The 24,662-nt window shown below is 39.6% G+C and overlaps 1 protein-coding gene across 9 annotated transcripts in view; it reads right to left on the reverse strand.

Moving 5' to 3' along the window:
- Positions 1 to 688: 688 nt before the first annotated feature.
- Positions 689 to 24,662, reverse strand: part of LOC310961663 (unconventional myosin-VI) — a 160,363-nt gene continuing 136,389 nt past the window's right edge. Inside the window, exons 29-36 of one of the 9 annotated variants that reach the window (XM_083933818.1) lie at positions 24,012 to 24,050; positions 22,858 to 22,893; positions 20,870 to 20,908; positions 18,358 to 18,461; positions 14,929 to 15,063; positions 10,471 to 10,497; positions 5,835 to 6,053; positions 689 to 2,968 (exon numbers count right to left, since the gene is read on the reverse strand). In XM_083933818.1, the coding sequence (XP_083789944.1) occupies positions 2,769 to 2,968; positions 5,835 to 6,053; positions 10,471 to 10,497; positions 14,929 to 15,063; positions 18,358 to 18,461; positions 20,870 to 20,908; positions 22,858 to 22,893; positions 24,012 to 24,050 (799 nt within the window). In that variant the 3' untranslated portion in view covers positions 689 to 2,768. The remainder of the gene's footprint in view (positions 2,969 to 5,834; positions 6,054 to 10,470; positions 10,498 to 14,928; positions 15,064 to 18,357; positions 18,462 to 20,869; positions 20,909 to 22,857; positions 22,894 to 24,011; positions 24,051 to 24,662) is intronic. The other 8 variants (XM_083933821.1, XM_083933820.1, XM_083933819.1 and 5 more) reach the window with 8 other exon arrangements.

The raw sequence follows: 24,662 nt of genomic DNA on the forward strand, positions 1-24,662 counted from the left end.
TCAGATGTGACATGAGATCAAATATGGAAACTAAAAAGGAAACTTGCATCAGGGATCTGTTTTTATTTGTTAACACTGTAAAAACCCTCAGCACTGGACGCCCACATCACTTCACAGCTTCATTTAAACATTCTCTACCCTGTTGGACACCTGAACCTCTCATACAGGGTATACTGGGACTGAAGATCAGGATCAATTTGGATGTGTTTCAATAATGGAAAAATACTAAATACAGCGACTTTATGGTGATTTAGATCAGTGTTTCCCAACTTTTTTTTTTTGTTTAGCTTGTGACTAATTAAAATCTATGCTAACATGCTCACAAAGTTAGCATACTGATGTTTAGCAGGAATAACCTTTGCCATGTACATAGATTGAATAATGACTTTAGTTCTCCAATATTGTCACCTTGTACAGTTCATCGTGTAAATAGACAAAACAGATCAACTGATGTTTATTCCTGATTTTGAGGGTGAAAGGAAGAAAATGTAATATGGACTTTTTCTTATTTAAACTGTTGAGTTTCGGTAGTTGGTAATACAAACTGTGTTGAATAAAAGACAACTTTTAATTAATTTCTTTAAAAGGTATTCAGGTTTTTGTTTGACGGCAGCATCATGATGCAAAACTGAAGAAGGAGCAGAGAGGCGAGTTGAAACATGGAATGCTTTTTTATTTATTCATCCGTTAGAGAGATCAGCGTTAGAAAAGTGACAGTGGACAAAGGCAGTGCTTCCCGAGGAATGATTGTAATGTGTGGAGAGAAACAGATCGGAGCAGGTGCAGGACATGTTCTTCTACATTTGAGGAAATATTTTAAAGGTCATCACTCACGTGGTAACACCAATACTGAGGTCGAATGTGACCCCTTTACACTCTGCATTGACAGACCGGAAACCGCCAGGGCTCGTGTTACCAAAACATTGGATCTCCCCACTAGGATGACCCCTAAACAGCAGTGAAAGTTCCTCTAAGAGAAGTTTAAAGCTAAGAGAAAGGTTGAGCCCATCAGCCTACTGTTAACGTGTAGACATGTTTTGACCCGTGGATCACCAAATCTAAACCCAGACCTTCAGTGTATCTTGGGGCCGTTGTTTTTGAGGCTTCTTTCCTGCACGTTAATGCATTTGTAAAAGGGGGTCAGCTACTTTGCAACAAGGCGGATCTTCATGCTTTCAGACAATCTAAGTCAAGTTGTGCAGAGAAGAGCGTCGAAAAGGAATAGAAAGCTCAGGAACAAACTTGGCAACCTCAGGTGAACAAAGGTGTCTCGTCACAGCAGATTGTCTTTACAGTTTTTAATGGACCCGTCAGAGGACGCCTGTCTTTTTCCCTCTTAGCGTAGTTTGTGTGATTTATTGCTTCTCGTGGCCGAGTCACTGAAGTACAAACTGTTCTTTCAAAAATAGACGTTTACACTCCAGTTGGAATATCACTGCACATACTGCATTTCATGTATAGAAAATATTCAGTGTTGTATGAATGTTCCAGTTCAAGTACCAGTGCATCGTACAGAGTTAATCAAGTCACTCAATAGCTTCTCACATGGCATACGAATGTCCAATCTGACATTTTCATTTTTTTCAAACATTTCTGGAATCAAATTATATTTTTTCAACAAAAACAGCCACAATGGAGTGATTTTTTTTTTTTTTTTCAGGATAATGTGAGTGAAAAACATTTAACCGCCTTGGGAATCACTGCGTTGGCAAATAATGTTTGTACTCGTGTAAAAAGATCAAATTTGAAAAATTAAAGATGGTATGAAGGATGTTTTTTTGCAGCACTGATCTCAAACAGCCCGCGAGGAGTTGCATCTCAGCAGTTGCATAATTATTTCACATTTTCTGCTTTTCGCTTAATAAACGCAGACAAAAATAGAAATCACGGAGCTGAATTACCACTCTGGCCTAAACAAAAAAACAAAACAAATAAGGGCTTAAAGTTTTGGGCGACATTTGGTCTCAAAGTCAAATGTTTTTTTGAGCTTTTTCTCATTAGCTTTACACATGAAATCACACAGTGAGAAGAAAAGAGGAATCACTACATGAACAAATCAAGGAGGTCTCAAGTTACATTCGCTTGGAAAGACAAAAGGTAAAATAAAAACAAGTGTTAGCAAATATTTGACTTAATTCTGAGTGCAGTCACTCATGCAGAACTGCCTCACGGGGAGCTGACAGCTCCTTGTGCAAGTGTTTTTTTGCCCTGTAAGAACCACATGAAGACAATGTAAACAGCAGGTTTAAGTCGGAGAGGCGTCACCGACTAGCTGTTAGGGTGGAAGCGGCACACCCGTGAGACTTCAGTGTAATAATCAGGAATGCATGATTACAGAGGAATTAAGTTCTCTTGTTTGGGGAGGCAGCTTTGAACAAAAAGTCCTACTTGTGGCATTTAAACCCTGTAAAAGTAGTATTAAGGCCTCGTAGTTAGACTCGCAGAAATGTTAAAGAGAACAGAATTAATTGGAAAACAACCAGGTGAGATAATTTAGTATGATTTTTCTGCATAGGGTTCGATGCAAAACTTCCCTGCTCTCACCTCCCTCCCCCACTTTGAGGAACTGAGAGCCAGCAAGAACAAAAATGACAAACTGAAGAGAAACAAAAGGACAGTTGAGAGAAATCGCTGTTCACGTGAATGCCCCGCACTCAGGACCCGGCGCAGTACGCTCAGACGCCATCTGTGTTAGGTAGCTGGTGCATTTGTCCCTTTGTTTGCAGTGAGAAGCTACCTCCCCCTCTCCCCCCGGTGCCAGGCTGCATCTACTTGAACATGCTCTGCAGCATGGCCGTGGCGTAGGTGGGGCGCGCCTGCCGGCTCTCGATGGCACTGCGGAGGTACTGGATGCCGCCGCAGCGCTCCCAGATCTCCTCAAACTGCCGGGGAAGGATCTCGGCTCCCCTCTTCCTCGACAGGCCCGTCTCCTCCAGACTCAGCTCGCACATCTCCATGTCGTCTTTTCCTGGAACATGAAAACATGTTTTACCAACGAGCAGACGTCATTTCCATTTCAGTTGAAGACGCCCACAACCTGACTTTTTTCCGACATACTATGACTTTTTGTTTTTAACTTCCTCAACAAACTATACTATGAGGTTTTTTGACATCCTTTTCGACATACTGCTTTGACTTTATATTATAATATGACTTTTTAAAAATAGAAATTAACATACTGTACGATACTATGATTTTTTGGTTGTTGTAAAATTCTGCATATGTAAATAACTGCAATTACATAGTTATTTTTTTAACCTTACCAGACAAAGTTATACTACTACAAACTATACTATGACTTTTTTTGGACATTTTTTTCCACATATAATACTATGACTTTTTTAAACTTTTTTTTGGAAATATATAGACTATACTTTGACATACTATACTAAGACTTATTTTGAAAAACAATTATACTTGTTGTTTTGGACACACTAAACTTTGACTTTTTTTCAACAAATTATGCTATGACTGCATTAGACAGGCTAACCTTTTTGACATACTGTACAATGACTTTGTTCAACATACTATACTATGACTTTTTTCTACATACTATACTATGACTTTTTTTCAACATACTATACTTTGACTTATTTTGAAAAAACTTCAATTTTTCAATTCAATTTTTTTTAACCTTACCAGACAAAGTTCTAATCCATTTTCCTTACATTTACCCACACAAACAGATCACGAGTGACAGTGAGTTCAGGTTTGACATGCAGACAGGAGGAGCTGGTGATCAAAAAGCCAGCACACTCTACACTCTACCTCATTTAAACTGAAATTTGGCGAACACTGTAAGTCTGTTTTGTATCCTGAATGTGTAGCAACATAACAATTTGAATGTTCAATGATAGCAATTTACAGTCAGTCAGTACAACACACCACATCAGCAGCTGTAAAGACAAAAACAAGTTCCAGCAGTGTGTTAGCACACTTTTATACGAGGTAGTTAGTCACCCACATACTGGTGCTATCTGTGAACACTGCTGCTCTAAAATACCAACTCTTTCATGACAATTACCAGCTATTTTAGTACAAAATAAGCTTTCTTTTTTTATTGACTACCGCATGCTGTTTAAAATCACAAAAACAAAATGGTTTCATAAACCCAGAGCTCACAAACGTCCCTCAGCTGACACACGTCTGCAATCCTCAGTCAAATAAAGTCGGGCAAAACGCAGTTAGGACCAACACACACACACGCCCAAACAGATGGGTGATCTAAACAACTAGTTTTGTCGTTTGGTGTTACATTTTGACTCGTCATTTAGTATAATCTGTGCTTTTAAAGCACAATCACTGTTAATAATCGACCAGGTGCTTTCATTTTTTGAGGCTGAACCCTTATGTGCAAGTGAGGGTCATAAAAGTAATGATTCTAATAACATGTTAACAGTGACTAACATTTAACACTTCATGATGTCATTTTTTTTAAAGTTACGGTGCAGGGTTGGAAATCTGTGTGTGTGCACTACAGATGAAAAATAATCGCTGGATAAAATGGGCTTCTGGAAACTTTATATCCTGAACTCTCTTCGTTCTACATGTAAAGAAACGCAACATCAATAACAAAACAAAGCGCTGCACATTTATCACAGTCATGTCCTGACGGGAGCTGAAATCTGGCGTCCCCGTGGGAACATTTCACAAATCCTGACTGATGATTTAAATCAGATGGGACTTCTAAAAAATAAAAGCCTCACATTCATTACAGCTGCCGGGCAGTGAACGATAGGGCCACATTCTGATGAACAGACATGATGATGAATCTGCTGCTGTCAGTCAAACGTTCATTAAAGTGTCACTATTGGTTTGAGTATGGACTTCTTCTATTCTTCCTCCCCTTTTCTTGCTTCTTCCCTCTCCATTTAGCTTCCAAAACCTGCCTGTTTTACCATTTTTTTGAGCTTCTGTACTCATCAACACTAAAAATGCAGGGTTCCTGCACCTTTTTCAAAAGTCAAATTCAAGCACTTTTCAAGCATTTTCAAGGTGCACATTTAGTCTTTTCCAGCACCTTCCAGCTGTGGTTGATAATGTATGTAAATAACTGCAATTCCATAGTGCTTTTTTTAACCGTACCAGACAAAGTTATAGTACTACAAACTATACTATGACTTTTTTTGGACATACTATACTATGACTTATTTTGAAAAACAATTATACTTGTTGTTTTGGACACACTAAACTATGACTTTCTTGACTTTTTTCAACAAATTATGCTATGACTGCATTAGACAGGCTAACCTTTTGTTCAACATACTATACTTTGACTTTTTTCAACATACTATGCTATGACTTTTTTTTCTACATACTATACTTGACATACTGTACGATACCATGATTTTTGTTTGGATTTTCCAGGTGCATTTTCAGTCCTTTCCAGCACCTTCCAGCTGTGGTAAACTCCATATTTGTATCCAGAACAATCTTCAGTATTCAGTAAACTTATTATGTCACTTGTTAATCACATTAAATGAGATTTATTATTGTCCTAAAAACAACCAACATGATGTTTGGAGACATTTTCTACAGGAGGACGACAAATTAAAGGAAAACTAACATTCGGATCATCTGTTCATCAGTAAAAATGTCCAAGCACTATTCCAAGCTTGAAAACACCACACTAAAATTCAAGTGTTTTCCAAGATTTACAGCACCCGTGCTAACCCTGAATATTAGACTCTTGAGTGGGGTTCACTGTGTTTATCTTCATTAAACAGCCTGAAAATGACTTCAGTTTTGCAGTTTGCTAAACAGCAACTGTCCAATCAAAGCTTTAGCCTCAGTTCACTTCATCCCTCCTCTTCCTCTCTCTGTGCTGCACTGACCTGCCACCAGCACGATGGGGTGTTTATCTGGATGCAGCTCCATCTGCCTGGCGATCCAGGGCCCGTCGAAGTGAGCATACCACCAGCCCTTCTTCTTGTTCTGGGGGTCTTTGTACTGGTCGCCCGGTCGGATGAACGGGATGCGGAAGTATCGCTGCTGCCGGTTCATCGCCACCTCGTACTGCCGTGCCGGGATGGGCGGGGCCGGGTTCTGCTGGGCTGCACGTTGGATAGAGCAAAAAATTCAATTAGACGTCTTCCACAGATGATAAGCAACCAATCAGGAGTCAGCGACCATGTTTACATGCAGCCAGGGGGTCAGTTAATGGGATTTTACTTAGCAACTGCCTCATTCCTGTTTATCAACCTGTGTATTAACAGTCTGAGAGTGAACTTTACATCATCAAAGACCTGCCCTGCTGAGGCAGGAAGGATATTGACTTTACAGGCTCAGGGAGCTGCCAGTCAGACCTCCTAGTATTGCAAAGTATTTTCAGCACATAAGAAAAGCCTGCTTGTGCAGTTCAGGGATGTCAGATAGTTGCACAGGAATATTTATTTAAATTAGAATTGTAAGAAAAGATGTGCACAAGAACTGATTCCTTTAATACTGGAAAATATTTCAACTACTTAAGGAACAATATGTTGATAAATGCCTGCTGAGCTTTATACTTACTACTGGTAAGAGTTTGTTGCTTTAATGTTTCTTTTATATCACATGTCCCTGTGTCTGCACTATATATTTTTAGGAATAATCCTGTGTTTTTTTTCCTCCAGGCAAAAAAACAAAACAAAAAAACATTTGATTTTGTTTTTTAGTGTTTGTTGGATTATGGTGATCTTCCTAAATATAAATCCTATTTTATATCAGTTTCCGATTACATTTGGAAGGTTTGGATTTACAGATATATGTTTCTGTATTACTGCATTTAGGCAAAAAAACCCTACCTATCTTATGTTAGGGCAGTTTTATGAACCAAACAACAATTTGCGTAGAGTAATTTCATTTTTAAAACTTACAAATGATTTGTGATGTGCACCATCTTCTCACAGCAGTGGAACATAATATAAATGTATTAAAGCTACAGTAACACAGCTTCACTTCCAACCTAAGAGTGCTTTTAAAAAGGCAAATTTGCATTAAATCTACAGCTGTTATTACAGAAGGTGAATGCACAGGAATATGGCTCATGTCAAAGGAAAGAAAGCAAAACGTTGAACAATTAATCCCAGTCGGCACGAGCATGTTGAAACATCAGTTGACTTCACTCTTCAAACATCCATTCAGTGGGTTCATTTTTTCTCACTGCATGTAAACATTAAGCCCTGCTAGGCTGTTCTCCGATCAGGTTTGAATAATTGTAAAGCCGTCCTCAGTGTTTAAGTCAGCACGTCCTGCTGTTGGAGGAGGGTGAGCGGAGATCACAGCAGTGCTGACGACTGAGGGGAGAAAACCAGCGAGACGTGAAGCATGGCAGATGTTTATGGAGGGGATTGCAGACTTATGTGAAACATAAAACATACAGCATCTGCATCTTTCTACAGTTAGAGTACAACGTAAAATAAAAATCTACAGACTGCGGAAGCTTCTCTACTTGATGAAGAGACTGTTTAGGCTGCAAAAAAGGCTAATTTTAGTGAGTCAGTTCATCCTGTTTTCATCAAATAATGTGCAAAAAAAAATCACTTGTTTCCAACTCAGTTCTGCTTGTTAATAGGATTTCTCCATTTAAGCAAGATTATGTGAAAAGAAGATGCCTCATTATCTTATTTTACTACATGATTCAAAAGCAGAGAACTAATCTTCCACATTGAAAAATAAACAGTTTTAAAACTGATTCCAAGATTTAGACACCTTAAAATTAGTCTTTTTGCAGCGTCTGGAAACATGAAACTGTTTCAACGTCACCAACAAAATGGCGCCTTCGCACCACTTCTCAAAAGGAGAGAAATCGGGAGAAAAGAACCGCACCTCCCCAAAGCACAGACTTTTAGAAAAAGGATAAAAACTTCACCAACAGAAAAAAATCAGCCTGTTTTTGTTTAGAAAATGCTGCTAGAAGTGGAGAAGTATTCTCCAGAGAGACGCCCTGCTGGAGACTCTCAGGTTGTTGATTAATGCTTGTCGTGATTCCCGGCTCGCTGATGCAGAGTTCCTTTAGTGACTCACTGAGGGGTCGAGAGCTGCTTTCAGGTTTGGAAGGGCTGACGAAAACGAGGAGCTTGTCACCCGTTCGCACAGATAAAGATCAACTACCAGATTTCAAGCTGTGGCTGCCATATCTGCACAGCCCGACACTCCAGACTGAACTAAATGTGACTTTAACTTCTGTATTAGTGCCTCATAAATGTATCTCTGCTGAAAATATTCAATGTCTGCTTCACGATCTAAGTCTGTAAAAGCAAGATTATATTTTATTTCTGCACCTTCACTTGGTGACTTTGCTGGAGAAAGCCATCCTTTAAAACCAAAATGTATCTACACTAGAGGTGTTCAAGTTCAAGTGTAATCCTTCCTGTATGATTCTGTATGTTTTGATGTATGTGTGATAAAAATGGAAAAATCTGAAACTGTTTTCAAGGTGTTGACCTTTAGGGGAACCGAAGAGTCTAAAATCTAGGAAGTTACTGTATCATGCTCGCTGAATTCAGCAGTTCAGGTTTATTTGAGCTCCTGAGATAGTTAGATAAAGTTATGGATAAACGGTTAAAATAGTTAGTTAAAAGTAAAAAACAGTTGAAATAGTTAGCCATAAGTGACTGATAAACAGACGAAATACTTAGCTAAAAGTAACTGATTAGCATTGAAATAGTAAGCTAAAAGTAATGGATAAACAGTACAAATAGTTAGCTAAAAGTAATAAACAGTAGAAATAGTTAGCCATAAGTAACTGATAAACAGTTGAAATAATTAGCTTAAAGTAAAGGATAAACGGTTGAAACAGGGGGGTGCACCTATGTTCCCCTTTTTGTATGTGACTGGGAAACATTGGACCCTTTGCTTAAAAAGGGTCCTTTGTTCCCTGGTCTGGTTTTTTCCACAATCAGTGCCGAATTCCCCGGCAACTAGGCCAATGTACACCCTAACCCTAACCCTACCCCTAACCCAGCAAAGGCATAGGGAACAAGGGAACAAGGACCCGGGAAACATATGGATGACCGGCATGACCCCCAAAACAGTGGGCTAAAAGTAATAATTGGTTGAAAAGTTAGTCAAAAGTAATGGATGAACAGTTGTAACAGTTAGCTAAAAGCAATAATTGGTTGAAAAGTTAGTTAAAAGTAATGGATGAACAGTTGTAAATGTTAGCTAAAAGCAATAATTGGTTGAATAGTTAGCTAAAAGTAATAATTGGTTTAATAGTTAGCTGAAAGCAATAATTAGTTGAATAGTTAGTTTAAAGTAATGGATGAAAAGTTGTAACAGTTAGCTGAAAGTAATAATTGGTTGAAATACTTGGTTAAAAGTAATATAAGGTTAAAATAGTCAACTTAAATTAAAGGATAAACATTTAAAGCAGCTAGTTAAATTAATGGATAAATGGTTGAAATAGTTAGCTAAAAGTTGCTATAAACATTTCCAATAATCAGCTATATTTAATGTTTGAAGCAGTTAGCTTCACTCCAAGTAATGGTAGTAACGATTGCTGACCATATACGAAAAAAAGAACATTATCCACTTTTACATAATGAATAGTGTTATACATTTATTCTATGAAGGGGCATGTGAGTTCATCTTACAGAGCTGTGGGGCAGACCAAAACAGTTGGGAACTACTGGTCTAAACGGATGATAATAGAATTTAGAACTAAACATTCAATTTGGTAATTTTCGCGCCAAAGACCCCATAAGATGCAATCTACTTGCAGCTTTGGCCTTCAAACAAACCCATGAGTGTGTCCCAGCAGCAGGTATGAAAACAAACTGGTAGTCAGCACCGATGCCTCGTATGGCTGAATGGGCTGTTATGTATCTAAAATCTTCATTAAGTCAGGAGTGAATGGAGTGAAGCGTCTGCTCGCTGCTTCACCAACGACACCTTTTCCAACATTTTCTCTTCCAATCAGCGTGTGTGGCGGCCTTTTTCCTCCCGTCACGCTCCTGTAAACGTGATGCTATTATCTGCCGCCAAAAACACAGACTAAAGACTCCTCTCTCTCACTCTCTCTCTCTCTCTCTCCCTCTCCCTCTCTGTCTCCTCCCTTCCTGTAGAATTCCTCCGTGTGGGAGAATCAATAATGGCAGTTTCTTAAAAGAGCTTGGAGAAATCACCTCGAGCTCTTTATCAAAGCGTTATGGCCGTCTGGGATGCGTCTCACAAACGGCCTGAGTGCTGGCGCCGGTGCACCGGTCATGAAGACCAAACGGCAGCTTCGTACCTCGAAATCATTCAAATAATCTCTTACACAGACGTCTCAATAGAGACAGCGGTTGCCATGGAAACCCATCCACACTCCTCCTCCTCCTCCTCCACCACCGAAAGGGCAACTTTTCCATCAATCTGAGCAGCACAAACCCCCCAGAGGAAAACTGTGATCCCAGTTAGGAGCAGACCTCTACCATGTTAGGGTTAATAAGGGAGGGAGGGGTGTAGCTCTGCAGGTTAGTAGCGTTACACACTGGAGAACCCACTTACATGCTTTTCTCACAGGAGGCGCATGATCTGAAAGTAAACATGCCAGGTTACACGGATGTACAGTACAACTGCAGGAAGTGATGCAACAGAGCAGCAACAGTGAACACACATGATAACGTGTAACATAGCAGACGAGGCCACAGAGTGAAAACACACATACTGTTGATATGAATGATGGTAACTAAGCTTCACATGGCTGCTGCTGCTAGTCCTCATAATGTTATTTAGCGAGAGATGTGTTCAGATATGGTGACAGAATAATAGCAAAGAGTGAGGAGAAAGAACTCTTATACCTACAAAAGAAATAGTGCAAACAAACACATACCGGACATTGTAATTGTAATAACATTTGCAGACTAATTCGTGAATGCCTATCGGTCTTGAACCCCTAAATTTATTTACATTCCAAGGGTTTTCCGAGGGTCTGGAAATAATTAAACGTGACCTCCAACCAGATCATGTGAGCAGTGAGAATTTCGTCTCATAGCTCGCAGGGCTGTTTGTTCCCTCGCATACCACGCTCAAAAACGCTTCGCTCAATATCGCTTCGTCCACACCACCAGTGTGATTAAACATTTCTCTGTCCACATGAAACGGCAAAATCTGCCTCAAACAATGTCATGTACATGCCAAAGCAGTAGGTGGTGATAGGACTCCTAACAGGAAGGCCATTTTAGCCAATCACAAGGCTGGAAAAATTCCGACCAGAAAAACAACAATGGCCAACCGAGGCCGAGCAGATTTCTTCATGTGGACCGACAGCAAAGCTGACTTACTTCTCACTGTCACTCATGAATTTAAAATCAGTAAAATTCAGGGAAATATGGTTTGGGAGTCATGTCAGGCAATATACAAGCTATCCATGTCTCCATGGATACAACTGACTGTTTACTGTCGCACACTGTGACGTCAAACCGGACTGTTCGAAAAAGTTCTCACTGGACTCTGGTTACAAAGGAGCCCACAACTTCGGTTAAGTGTGGATGAAAGGCCAGACCGTGCAGAGAAACACGCAAAATTATTTTTTTTTGTTTGGACATTTTTGTTTGTGGACAACTGTTCCCATCATTTTGTTCTTGTTTTGTCCAAAAGGCTTCATTTGCTAAACAGCATGGACACTGCATTTTTATTTTCTATGAAAAATGTATTAAAATAAGACTTGGTAGAACCACAAAAGTTTTTCAACTTCTTCTTATCTCTTTTTGAACATAACAGTGTTTTTTCGGTTGTTTATTTGTTTTCCTTTTTATTGTTTATTTATTTTTTTCATATATAAATTATAAAATGTGTAGCCATAAAAACACCATCAGTGGTACGTCTCACTGTATCACAGCTGTTATTACCACTACTCATCATTGATCATATTTACCACCATAATTATTATCATGTTCATATTCTGTGACCTTAGCTGTGCTTGTTTCTACTATTCTACTGTATTAACTGCCATAACATACAAGTCATATTCACATTACTATAGCTATCACTATAGTCACTGTTACTTTGTGGTTGCTTGCATCTCTGGAAGTGTGTCTCGGTCTCTCTGTCTTTGTGTCTGTCTTTGTCTCTCTCTGTCCATCTGTCCGTCTTTTCTCTCTCCTTTTCTTCCTCCCCAACCGGTGCAGACAGATGTCCGTCCTCCACAGAGCTGGGTCTGTCTGACGTTCCTGCCTGTTAAAGGGAAGGTTTTCGTTGCCACCGTACTGTACGGAGGAATTGTTGGGTCTGTGTAAATCATAAATAAGTCATGTGTGGTCTTTACCTACTCTGTAAAGTGTCCTGAGATAACTTTTGTTATAATTTGGCACTGTAAATAAAATTGAATTGTTTAAGTTTTATTTTGTATTTGTATTGAACAAGTTTAATAAACCGACTATCTGACCAAAAAGCTGTATTGTATTTAACGCCTGCTCCATATGTGGACTCGTCACATACGGCCGCTCGGTCAGGAGAGTTTGGTGTCACTTCTCAATGCCCAACAGCCCAACCTGCCTCCTCACGTTGGCGCTCTTAATTCTGGAGCACTTGCTCTGCACCTAATATCTCCACGGGCAGGTTTGCAGTCAAAGCCTGATGCCTGTTGCTGCCAAATGCCGAGGGCCGTGACAAAACGGCGGTATCCAACGCTAGCCTGGTGCTCCATCCACCGCGCTGCGCTCACATATCATGCATGCGCTGAGCTGCACATGCTTGGTCCGTTTAGAAGTTTTGTGACTTCGTAGGCCGCACCTACAAGAGTTTGACCTGATAAACTTTGTTCTGTTGACATCACACTTGCTGGATCTCTACAGCATGTGACCTGCACACAGAATCCGAACCAGGCTAAAAAAACACTGATATTTTCTTGAATTAGTCTTTAAAAACATCTTACTAAATGAGAATCAACGAGACCCACAGGACTAAAAAAACTATCAGCGATTTGATGACTTTGCACACACGGCCAGAACTCCCGTTTATAAAGCGCTGTGTGCCCATGAGGCCGGTGAGCAGCAGGACGAAAGCCACGACTCTCAGATGGAGGCTGAAGGGTGGGTGTGGGTGTGTGTGTGTGTGTCTGTCTGTCTGTCTGTGTTTGCATGTGTGTGCGTGGGTGTGTGGGTGTGTGTGTGTGTGTGGGCACGCGGCCCAATCAGTAGTCTGAGCAAAGCACACAATAGACGGCTCAGAATAAGAGCTCTGTGTCGCCATGACAACTCGATGTGTGGCACACAAGGAGATGCAGCGATGGCGGTGGAGAAGTGAGAGACCAGAGAGTCCATTTGTCCCTCGTGTCTGAGCATCGTCTGGACGATGAGCATGGGTCGCCGCTCTCTAAATGTCAGCTCTGTCTTTAAAAAACACATTACTTTAAATGTGGAGCTTTTGTCCACATTAAAGACGAATACACTATGCATATATAATATAAAGGTATGTATACATACATGCATACATATATAAATATATACTGTATATGCAAATACAATGCAAACCCTTCTTACCTACAAAGCTCCTATTGGTCAGGCTCTGTTGTATCTTAAAGAGCTCATAGTACCGTATCACCCGACTAGATCGCTGCGCTCTGAGAATGCAGGGCTACTTGTCGTTCCTAGAGTCTCCAAAAGTAGAATGGGAGGCAGAGCCTTCAGCTACCAAGCTCCTCTCCTGTGGAACCAACTCCCAAGTGTTATTCGGAATCCAGACACTGTCCCCTTATTTAAGAGTAAGCTTAAAACTTTCCTTTTTTATTAAAGCTTACACCTAGGGCTTACGAGCCCTTAGCTATGTTGTTATTTTAAGCTGATTTTGTGAAGACAGATTTCTCCACAGAGCTGGGTCTGTCTGATGTTCCTGCCTGTTATAGGGAAGGTTTTCGTTGCCACTGTACTCTACGGGGGAATTGTTAAGTTAATAAGTCATAGAGTGTGGTCTTTACCTACTCTGTAAAGTGTCCTGAGATAACTTTTGTTATGATTTGGCACTATCAATAAAATTGAATTGAATTGATTTATTTCCCCACACATTAACTGGTATTTTCTGTATATGAGACTTGAGTTTGATACAATATGTTGTTTTTTTTAATCAACACATCTTATTAAAAGGCCAATTCTTAGATTGCATTTTGAGTTTGTGTAATCATTTTATCACTTTTATTGGAGGAATAATTTTATTTCTGCTGTGTTAATGTTTTCAATGCATTGTATAACATCTGTTTGGACAGCTACAATTAACATGAACAAAATGATTCATTGTTATTATTAATATTATTGTTATTATTATCAGGTCCAAGCAGCTAGCCCTCTTTTGTTCTTCCTTATTTTATCCACTAAAAGTGTCCATGCAAAAAGTTTTGTAATTATTTGTTGTTTTTTGTAATGAGTTGGCGCGGCTTATTAGAACCAATCTAAATGTCTAGACATTTCAAACTTCAAAAAATCTAAATAAATCACCTGTACTGTGTGCAGAGCTAGCTTTTTTCAAAAAATCCACTGAATTGTGACAAAAGTCTGCTTCACTGCAAAAAAGTCCATCACTCTGTCTCCACCACTGGAGGTCACAGCTGGCTGCTTTGTCAACATTAACTCACTGACTCTGTTGACATTGCACTGTGTCATTTTGCTCACTTTTCCTTTTTTTGCGATATTTCAGGACTTTTTGAAAATGACGGCATTTCCATTGAGGGCATTTTTAATGCGCAAATTAAAAATGCACATTAAAACAGATGGGTGTAAAAGCAAATAGTGATTCCTGTAATGAAGTGTAATTGAATTTAGCAGATTGTGGACATGAGAAAGAAAAAATTAACGTGTGAACAAGTGGAGTTTATAAAACGAGTATATGACGCCATTCCGCTGTTGGACAAGGAGACAAATATCAAATAAACATTTTGTGCTAATTAAACGTTTTGATGCAGAGTTTCCTGAACAAAACACTAACTCCTAATTAAAATCCTAAGAGAGCAGATAATGTGTTGCGGTGTCGTACCGTAGTCTGTGACAGATTTGGGCGCCCGCTGCTCCGCCTCTGTCGTGTTTCTCTTCTTGTTCTTTGACTTCCAGGCGTGGTAAACTTTGAGTCGGCGGTGGAACTCCTCTCTGCAGGCAGCCAGCAGCTCGATGTCTGGAGGAGACAGATTTGGCAAAATCAGTGAGAACAGGTACTGACACCACTACGACGAGTAAATGTCCGAATTGCACTTTCCCATCTCTGGTCAGACGACCTTCAAGAACAAAGAACTTCTTTCCACTAAGTTTACATTCGTACCAACTTAGCAGCAGCTGGGCCTTTTCACCATTTATTCGCGACTTTTACTTTCCGTTTTCACTTCAAGCTCTTAGTTACTTTCACCTGAGACTTGGCAATAAAGTCTTTTTTATGAGGACCACTTGTAGGGGTTAAATGACCTGCAGTCAGCATAGGAAGTAGAAGTAAACATAAAGCTTCTGAAATAAGCGATGAAGCTGCTGTTCCTGGTGCGTAAATGTTCATACAGGTCATGTCATGTCTCTTTTAATGTGATGTATTAGTTCATCCATCGGCTGTTGATCAGAATGTTCTAAGTTTTTAAGTTACGGAACAATCCGTTCACACATTGGCAAAAAAAAACAATTTATACATTAAAATTGCTTCACATAGTAACTTTAAGGTGTTGAAACGGACTCTTGTCTGCTGATTAACAGCAGAACGTTAACTGTTGATCTTGACTTACCTCCTACACTGAAATATGTAATAATAATAATTTGTATTTTTCTAAATTAGTTGAGCAATTTTACAATCATTGAGAAATATAATTAATATTTCCTGTTTGTGAATTACTGCTGTAAAATATCTTTGTTAGTACCAGCTAATCACTACTACAGAGTGTTGTCCACATACTGGCCGTTAATGATAAACCTGTTAAACCTCACACAATTATTACAGACAGATATATTGACTTTTGTTCATTTCCTGTCCAAACTGCCACACCGTTCATTAATATCTTTACAGAAAATCTATACAGAGACGCACAAACACACACGGACGTACTGACAAAACACAGTCGGCAGCATTAAGATAACACATTTCATCAGGATGATTCAGATACATTACTTTAGTGGGAAAAAAAGCATTCAATTTATCATCTGAAGTGCGAGGACGAACTGCGATGTTTAATGCACACTAAGTGCTGAGGTAACGTCACCTGGACAAAAATACTTTGGAGGCAGACAAACTTCAATTTAGCATGCGGAGCTGAAATCACTGCAACATGAACCGGTATGTGGCGGGTGTCAACAATCTCTCGCCGCTCTGTTATGTTTTATTCTGCAGATCATCACGAGTGGCGGCCGTGATCACATCAGTATTCAATCTCGTCCTCTGTCTGGGAGGCGAGGTGAGCGGCCTGTTAACAGCTTACACAGTCATTTCTGTGTGGTGATGTGCGACCGCCCTGCAAACTCTGCTGCTTCTCCACACAATAATTTCTGGGCCGCCGCCGCCGGGCGTCCGCCCCCCCCCCCCACCCGTCCAACACGTCCTTCACGTTTATTCCTGCTGCATGGATAAGGACAGGTGAGCTTGCAGGTTAAACTCAACATTAAGAGGAAAACAAGAGAAAAGTGATGGATATTCTCCCTCTGGCTCTTTTTCTTTTTCACCTCTATCATTCAATCATAATCAGCCCAGAGAGGCAGAATTATTTGGACATCCACTATCTGGATGCTGCAGTTCAGCTTTTATTATTGTTCTGTTGTGGTTAAAGAAGTGGACATAGTCACCGTGACGTCACCCACTGGTTTTATGTTGAAGGTAGATGCTAGTTAACACCCGCGAGACATATCGACAACAACATGGACACACTGCGCAAGTGTCGGCTTCAACGCCATACAACAGAGAGTTTGACTAAAATAGCATAGCGACACGTTTTATCCGGAAAAATCCCAAATACAGGCTTCTAAACAAAAAACTACACAATCAAAATCGTTACAGCAGGAATAAGATCCAACAAATGGGAGAAATGAACAACATCATCAACTAAGATTACAGCTTTCCCTTAAGTTAGCATTTAGCTACATGTAACTTAGAAGTAAGGTTATAGAAGCACCTTCTACCATCAAAAATCCCCAATAAAAGCTTCTAAACCAAAAACGACACGATCGAACATGTTCCAGCAGGAATCAGATCTGAAAATGTGGAGAAATGAACAACATGAACCAAGATGCAGCATTCCATGACGTAGCTTTGTGTAGCAGTATCTGTAAAAAGTAAACACTGCAATAACGTCTGCAGTTGTCATTTCTGACCACATTCCCGCTGAAATGTGTCCAGTTGTGTAGTTAATGGTTTGAAAGCCTGTATTTGCAGTTTCTCAGGGTAAAAAGTGTCGCTATAGACGTTTAGCGGGTGTTAAATTACTTTACTACAAGCAAAAGTCTTAGCACCTTTAAATGGCCCTGGATAAAACTGCCATTGTCTGTGTAAAAGTTAAGTAGTTCGCAGCAGTCTGATTTGTCATCATGATAATATTTGGTTTTGTTTGACTGCAGCAATCCACCAGGTACAACTGTGGTATCATCATGATGAGTTTTGTTCACTGAGTTGTTCTCTGTTCTGCTCGACCAGTGACTCACTCCCACATGAGAGAAGTGGCCATAATATGAGTCAGGTATCACACAATTAAAAGTAAGTGGTGTGGTGAAAGTGAAGCTGTGGCATATAATTCTGTCAAAGCTGTACGTTTGGTGGAAACGAGGCTAAATTACTTGTGCTTTAGAAATTGTTACATCCTCTACGGAGCTGCAAAGGTAAAACTCTTGTGCAAGTGACACAAATGAGCACACATGATCCCGATGGGATCCCACAGTCAAACTCTTGAAAGTCCACTTTGCGTTTGGTGTGAAAACAGCATAAGGGCCGATCCCCTGGGGACCATGACCACTTGTTGGAAATTGAACAGAAAAATTAGTTTGAGACGCTTTGTCGTCGACCAAAGTATTTGTCAAGGGAAATTTTGGCTTAATGAGATGCTACAGCAAAGTTATCTGAAATCTTCCTCTGGGGACCATGAATACTAGTTGGAAATTGAATAGAAATATTAGTTAGTGAGATGATTTGTCGTCGACCGAAGTATTTGTCAAGGGGATATTTTGAAAAAGGTAAGGATGTCCGCAAAGCAATCTGAAATCTTCCTCTGGGGACCATGATAATCCATTTTTCATGTGAATCAGACCAATGTCGCTCTGGACCACAGCGTTAAAACAGACTGATGTTCAGCCCTGTTTCTATCGCTGAACAGGAGTGTCAAACCTCGTGTAACTTGTTGAGGAACTGTTTCCGTGACTATTTTGGGATGAAACAAACATGTTGCGTTGGAATATGCTGTCACGTCTCGATGACTCATACCGCTGAGGTGACAAACTGAACCGTGACACTCACCACATGAGGTATTGATGGCGTCCCTCAGCTCGGCGTACTTCCACTTGCTCAGCTCGTACTTCTTGGCACCGGCAGCAGCCTTGGAGGCCTGAACCTGTGGACCTCTAATGTGGGGAAACAACACAAGCAAGAGGTCAGCGACAGAGAGACAACAGCAGTGAACTGCGGGGAAACCTGCAGCAGGGAACGGAAGAGGGACGGGGTTACTCACTTTAATCTGAACTTTTTGCAAGTAATGTATTAAATCATGAAGAACTAGATGAGTGGAGTTTACAGAGTCATAAAGAAGTACGACAAATCACTATAATAATTATTATTAGGGATGCCCTGATTGTGAAAACACTCTGTCTTTTGTTAATTTTGTTTTTGTTTTCCCTTTTGTGCTAAAACACAACGCAAGAAATCTTCATTTTAAAAATAACTTAAAAAAAACTTTAATATAACCTTCTTTTACTTGAACAAGATTATTATTTTTTAACAATAACTGCTTCAAAAGCCTTTAACCAGTGCAAAATTGATACAGCAGATGAACACTGACACTGACGTCAGTGATTATCATCGTCTGATTGCGATGTTTTGCAGATAAATCAGTGCATTCCTAATTTAAATAATAAATAGTTTGATGGGATTCAATTCCCTCCCTCTTCCCTCTTTTCCCCCAAAAGTTTAGCACCTACAGACCCTAATAAATACAGTTAACTTTGTTATAGATTTCCTAATTTGTTACACTTTTGTCTGACCACAACAGGCTTATGTGTAGTTAAAGGATGTAAAGCAGCACCTGAATTACCGTTTACAGTAAACTCCACCCACCTGAAAGTCAGGAAAGCAACAGGAACAAGAGTTACAGGTTTATTACGACATATATATGTAAGAGTGTGTTTGCTGCAACTGCAGGTTCTTTGCAGAAGTTAAGGTGAAAGCGAGGAACACCAGAGTGTCAGATCAGCAGTGTTGTAGTTAAAAGGAAGAGAAAGATGGCAACAACAGAACTATGGAGGGGTTGAGATCATTAAAATGCATGCTGTTTCAGTCGCCAGGAGTCAAAAAAGCGCCTCTGGTCTGATGCCGTGGAGTGGCAGCTCGCTCTGCTGAATTATAAATGACTTGTTGGACGGTTTAAAGCGTGCAGCTCCTCTCCAGCTGTGGGCCGTGCTGTTGGCATGCTGCTTCGCTGCTGACAGGCCTGATTAATCCGTGACCAGGATTTGCCCTTTTTAGAACACCTGGAAGTTGGAGGCGGGACCCTGCTGGTTCTCTAATCCTATTGGGTTGCTCTGTGTTTCACAATTAGCAGGGAAGCTGGCTTCGGACCCGGTGCGGTTGTACAATGTTTCCAAAAGGCCCACGTTTTGGCGTCTGGCAGCGAGCTGAATGGCTGCAGTCGCCTTCTGCCGGTGCTTCCAGCTCGCTGTTTGTTTGAGGCGCAGAGAGAGGCGGCCTGAGCCAATTAGCAGCTGACAGACGAACACAGGAAGCAGGAGGAGAAGCTGGCACTCACTTCACCTGACATCACTCATTCACACCCGCGCTGAGAGGAGCACGAGCGGAAAATACTGTACAATGATCTGGGAGAAAGTGCACAGTCACTCACTGACGAGACACTTTTCCATGGAGCCGTATAATACAAACAGAACTGCACTTTACTTCAAATGTTAATTATTGTATAAAAAAAACCTGCTACTTTTCCAATCTCTAATAATTTGGTATGTTCACGTTCTTTCAAATACTTCAAACTACAGCACAGTCAATATATTGTGTTTAATTGTCTTCCCAAGCATGAGAAACCAAACTGGCTGTCAGTGTTTTCTTCTGCACTTGTATATAAACTCATTTCTGGATGCAAGTCTGAAAAGCAACGCGGCAACATATGTAACCAACATACTACATAATATTTCAGGACAACTTACTGTCAGTCAAACTGTACCAGCCATCAAAGAGCCATGATATATTAAACACACATATTTCAGGTCCAAAGATGATTCAAATGCATCCAACGCTTAAACACGTTTTTCTTTTGCTCTATTGATGAATAATGAAAAATCAATGTTTCTAAGTGGTCCTGTTGACAACCCCAACACTGCTTTACTCCATCATTGCAGTAAATGCCTCCTTATAAGTTGATTGTTTTTTTCTACATTCCAACAATGAAAAGAACATCACGAGGGGCAACAATGAATCAACGTGGCTGCATTTTGAATGTGCGTAAAGTTACAGAAACAAAAAGCCCAAAAACATAGTTTAACAAGCGAGTGCTTCCCCCTGCGGACGCCTGAGAGGATTAATAAAGTGATCACGGTTCAAAATAAACAAGAAAATAATCTGCAATGAAACTTTTCCGAGGGAATTAACCCTGTTAATGATTTAATTAGATTGGGATCATCAACTAAATCAACTTAAGTCTTTAAGAGGATTTCTGCATCACATATTATTCTTTTGATCAAGAATATGAATCGTCAATTGAAGCGGTTGATCGTGATGAGATCGGTTTGTGCGAGCCGTTTCTACCTACCTCGCCAGAAGCTCGGTCATTTCCTTTGCCATTTCTTCCCTAAAAAGCAGGATGGTCCCAAGGTTCGAAAAGTTAGTGTTTTGTTGTTGGATGTGTTTTTTTTTGTTTTACAATCAAATTCAGAAAATAGTGAGTGAACAGAAATACAGAAAAGAAAAGAACAATGGTCGCACAAAAACAGCTCTTACACATTTAATCTAAGTGCTGCTATGTAGAAAAAAGGAGTTCCATCCAAACTTTAAACATTTTCATGGTTATGTTTGACATAATGAAACATTCTGTTAAGGTTCAGGAATTATTGTAGTTTTGGTTAATTACTGAAGTAAAGTAACTTATTAACTTATTAACAACAGAATGTTCTTTAAGTTTCAACAGTTAAATTATTTTGAAATTCGTTCATTAAAATGATACTAAAATAGTTTTTTTAATATGCCATCTTGGTTAAAACAAAAACAATATTATGGAGCCGTTAGAGGTCATATTTTGAGAAAGAACTGAAACTTTCCAAGATTAAAGTCATAATTTATGGCAAAAAAACATTTACGATAAAATAACAAGAATATTTTTGAAGATTAAATTCATACATTAACAAGAATAAAAATCAAAAATTAATGAGAATTTTTTTTTCAAATATTCTTGGAGATAAAAGTCGTAAATTTACAGCAAAAAAACTTTTTTTAATTTTTTCTCTAAGATTAAATAAAAAAAATTATGAGAATTAAACTTGTTAACAAATGTATGAGGATATTTTTTGAATATTCTTCACGTGAAAAAACATGTGTATGAGAAAAAAATAGAATATTTTTGTAGGTTAAAGTCATATTGTTATATTAAATATGTTATATTGTATTTAAAAAAGTATCAAGTATGGTGCAAGTTGGCCAGATGGTGGCGCTATACCAATGAATTCAACAAACAAATTCCGTTTTAAGGACAAATCCATCTGTCTTGTGTCTAGATCCGTTTTCCACCATTTGGAAGTGTGTCCAAATCTGTTTTTTCTCTTCTCCTTCAACAACTTTCGAGCAATCGTCACCAAATGTGGTGCAGAACACCTCTAGACCGTACTGGAAAAAGTAACGTTTCCAGCTTTTTAATGTTTCATAGGTTTTTTTCTACAGCTGGACCTCAAAGTTTGCTCAAATGCTCTGGGCGGGGCTTATTTTACAAAACCGGCCATATCTCCTGAACGCTTTGTGTTGTTGACACCACATTTGGTGGACATGTGTAAATATGATGTCTGAGTGGACACAATGAATTTGGTGACATTTGGCCATTGGTGGTGCTGTAGCAGCATCATTTGACTTTAACTGAAGGAATCTGTGTGTGTGTATGTCTGACTGTCCTTCACATATCTTAAGACACTGTTATCCAATCGACTTCACGCTTGACTTGGCAGGTGTATCACTGAGGACCCAAGTGAGCGCAGTGTGGAGTGTGAAGTCAAGTGGATGTCGGGTCTGTAGATTGCTGCAAGCCCCCACCCCTGAACAGGAAACACCCGAACGGTAGATGCTAGTTAATACTCGCAAGAAGTGTTCAACATCATCACTGCTATGACTGTGCAGGCGCCAAAGCTCAACAGCGTCCAACAGCTTCAAAAGTTACGGAGTGAAGCACTACACGTAGCTAGCTACATGCTAACGTCAGGGAAAGCTGCATCTTGGTTCATGTTGTTCATTTCTCCTCATTTTCAGATCTGATTCCTGCTGGAAAACGCTTGATTGTGTCATTTTTTGTTTAGAAGTCTTTTTCAATGAGTTCTGGCTGTAAAGTGAAAAAGGTTTCGTTATACTCGTTATACTGTTAAAGTCAGTCTGAAATAGTCTGTTGCATGGCGTTGAAGTATGATCGTATCAACAAGCCTTGTAGGTAATAACTAGCATCTACCCAACCGAACAGGCACCGCACTAGCTTATCTTCATGTATCTAGCATCACACAGTGTCCCTGAAGGTGTTTGGTGTGTTGGAATTGAGAGGGAACCTACATGGTCAAGCTCTTGAGCACTGTAGCTCCAGCCGTGCTGCAAACAGAAGATTACAGGATTATGAGATGGAGCGACACTGAACAAATAAAACATCATGAATAAAGAGGATGGGAGGTGATTCCTCGTCCCTGCGTCTCATCAGGAGGTGATTGTCCTGAACTCTGATCAGAGGACACAGCCTCGATTTATCACACAGCCGGAGGTAAGATAACCGCCACTAAACAAAGCTAAAAATAAAAGCTTTTAATTTGGGAAACAGGCTTAAATCTCTTATTAAAAGTGTCCCGATCGTCGCGTTTTGCTTAGGTCATTGTGAGCAGGAAGCTGTTGTATTATCTGATGTAATAAACATAATTCAAATTAGTGCAGATTTATTGGGTACAAGTTGCAGCAGCTGCTCACTCACAAGCTATTATCTGCAGAAACACTTCTAATGATGAGACTAATTTCTATAGTCTTTCACTTTATTATTCAATTAATTGGGTGGAAACATAATTTTTTTTACATGCACTGGTCAGTTTTGAGTTAAATATTCTTCTTCTTATTATTATTATTATTACCACTACATATTTCTCTTCCTCAGCACGTCTTCTTTCAGACTGGTGGAAAGAAAACATTTATTTTTCTTCACTTTGTTTGTGTCTGTAGATTTCTCCTAAATGTACAATTTACAGGGGTAAATAAAGTTGCATTAAACTAAGCAAAGGTGTTTTAATGCTAATTAATTCAACTTTTAAGAGCAGGATTGTGTTATTTTTTCTTTCAGAAGTTCCATTATTTGTTAATCCATCATGATCAGGGTAAATCTTAACCTGCATATAAATAAGAGAGTTGCCTTTAAAAGGTTACTCCGACACCTTTTCTCATAATCCATTTTAGTTTGATAAATCCGGGCCTAGATCATGTGTCCGTTGGGTGATAATCAGGTTGGTGCAACAGTCTAAAAACTTTAAAAAGTCCTTTCTAGATTAAATGATAACGACAGAAAAAACAGTGCCCTCTGTTAAACTGTTGTGACTGTTAGTTGTGTTCAGCAGGGCGGTGATTGGCTGGCAGATTGGTACAGCATGCAGAGGGTCGGTTATGGGTTTGAAAGGTCAAAGGTCAGGTGGGGATGGGGGATCAAATTAAAGGGTTAAATGGCCGGGTCTTACGCTGCTCTCTCTGGGGACGATGGAACTGAGGAGCCGTTACTGGGAGGAAAAAGAAACAGAAAAACAAAGAAGAAGAATGGTTAAACACAGGATCGATGATGGAGACGATGACGGTTGGAGTCTTGACAGGGATTTCTGTCCGGAGAGAACTTATCAAGAAGTTGCAGAAGACAGAAACTTTCTACTGTATGAAAGTGTCAAACTGTGAAACTGACAAACAGGAAAGCTGGCTGCTTTTCAACATTTCTCGCCGCTGACAGACCGTGGTGCATCATGAATGTGTTGCTCCGGCTTCAGGATCATGAAACATTCAGTGTGGAATCCTCTCAGATCCTTTTGAATCGTTAGTGAAACTTTGTCCTGTCACACTGAAGAGCTGACCCCCTGCCCCATCTGGAACCACACCGACACACTGAGAGCACTTATTATTTTTAGCATTATTAAAGAACATTGCATTGAAATAGGACTGATATATATCGTCAAGATCTTCCATCCTGATGTAGGTCCTTAAATAAATTGATTACTATATATGTATGTATATATATATATATGGATATAATAATAAAAAACGTAACATATATAGTACATCTTTCATACCACTTAATGCAGCTTTAAGTATTTAAACAAAACAAAAACAAATCGATAAAATGC

This window comes from Echiichthys vipera (genome assembly GCF_963691815.1).
Source record: "Echiichthys vipera genome assembly, chromosome: 19".
In the NCBI taxonomy this organism is placed as follows: domain Eukaryota; kingdom Metazoa; phylum Chordata; class Actinopteri; order Perciformes; family Trachinidae; genus Echiichthys; species Echiichthys vipera.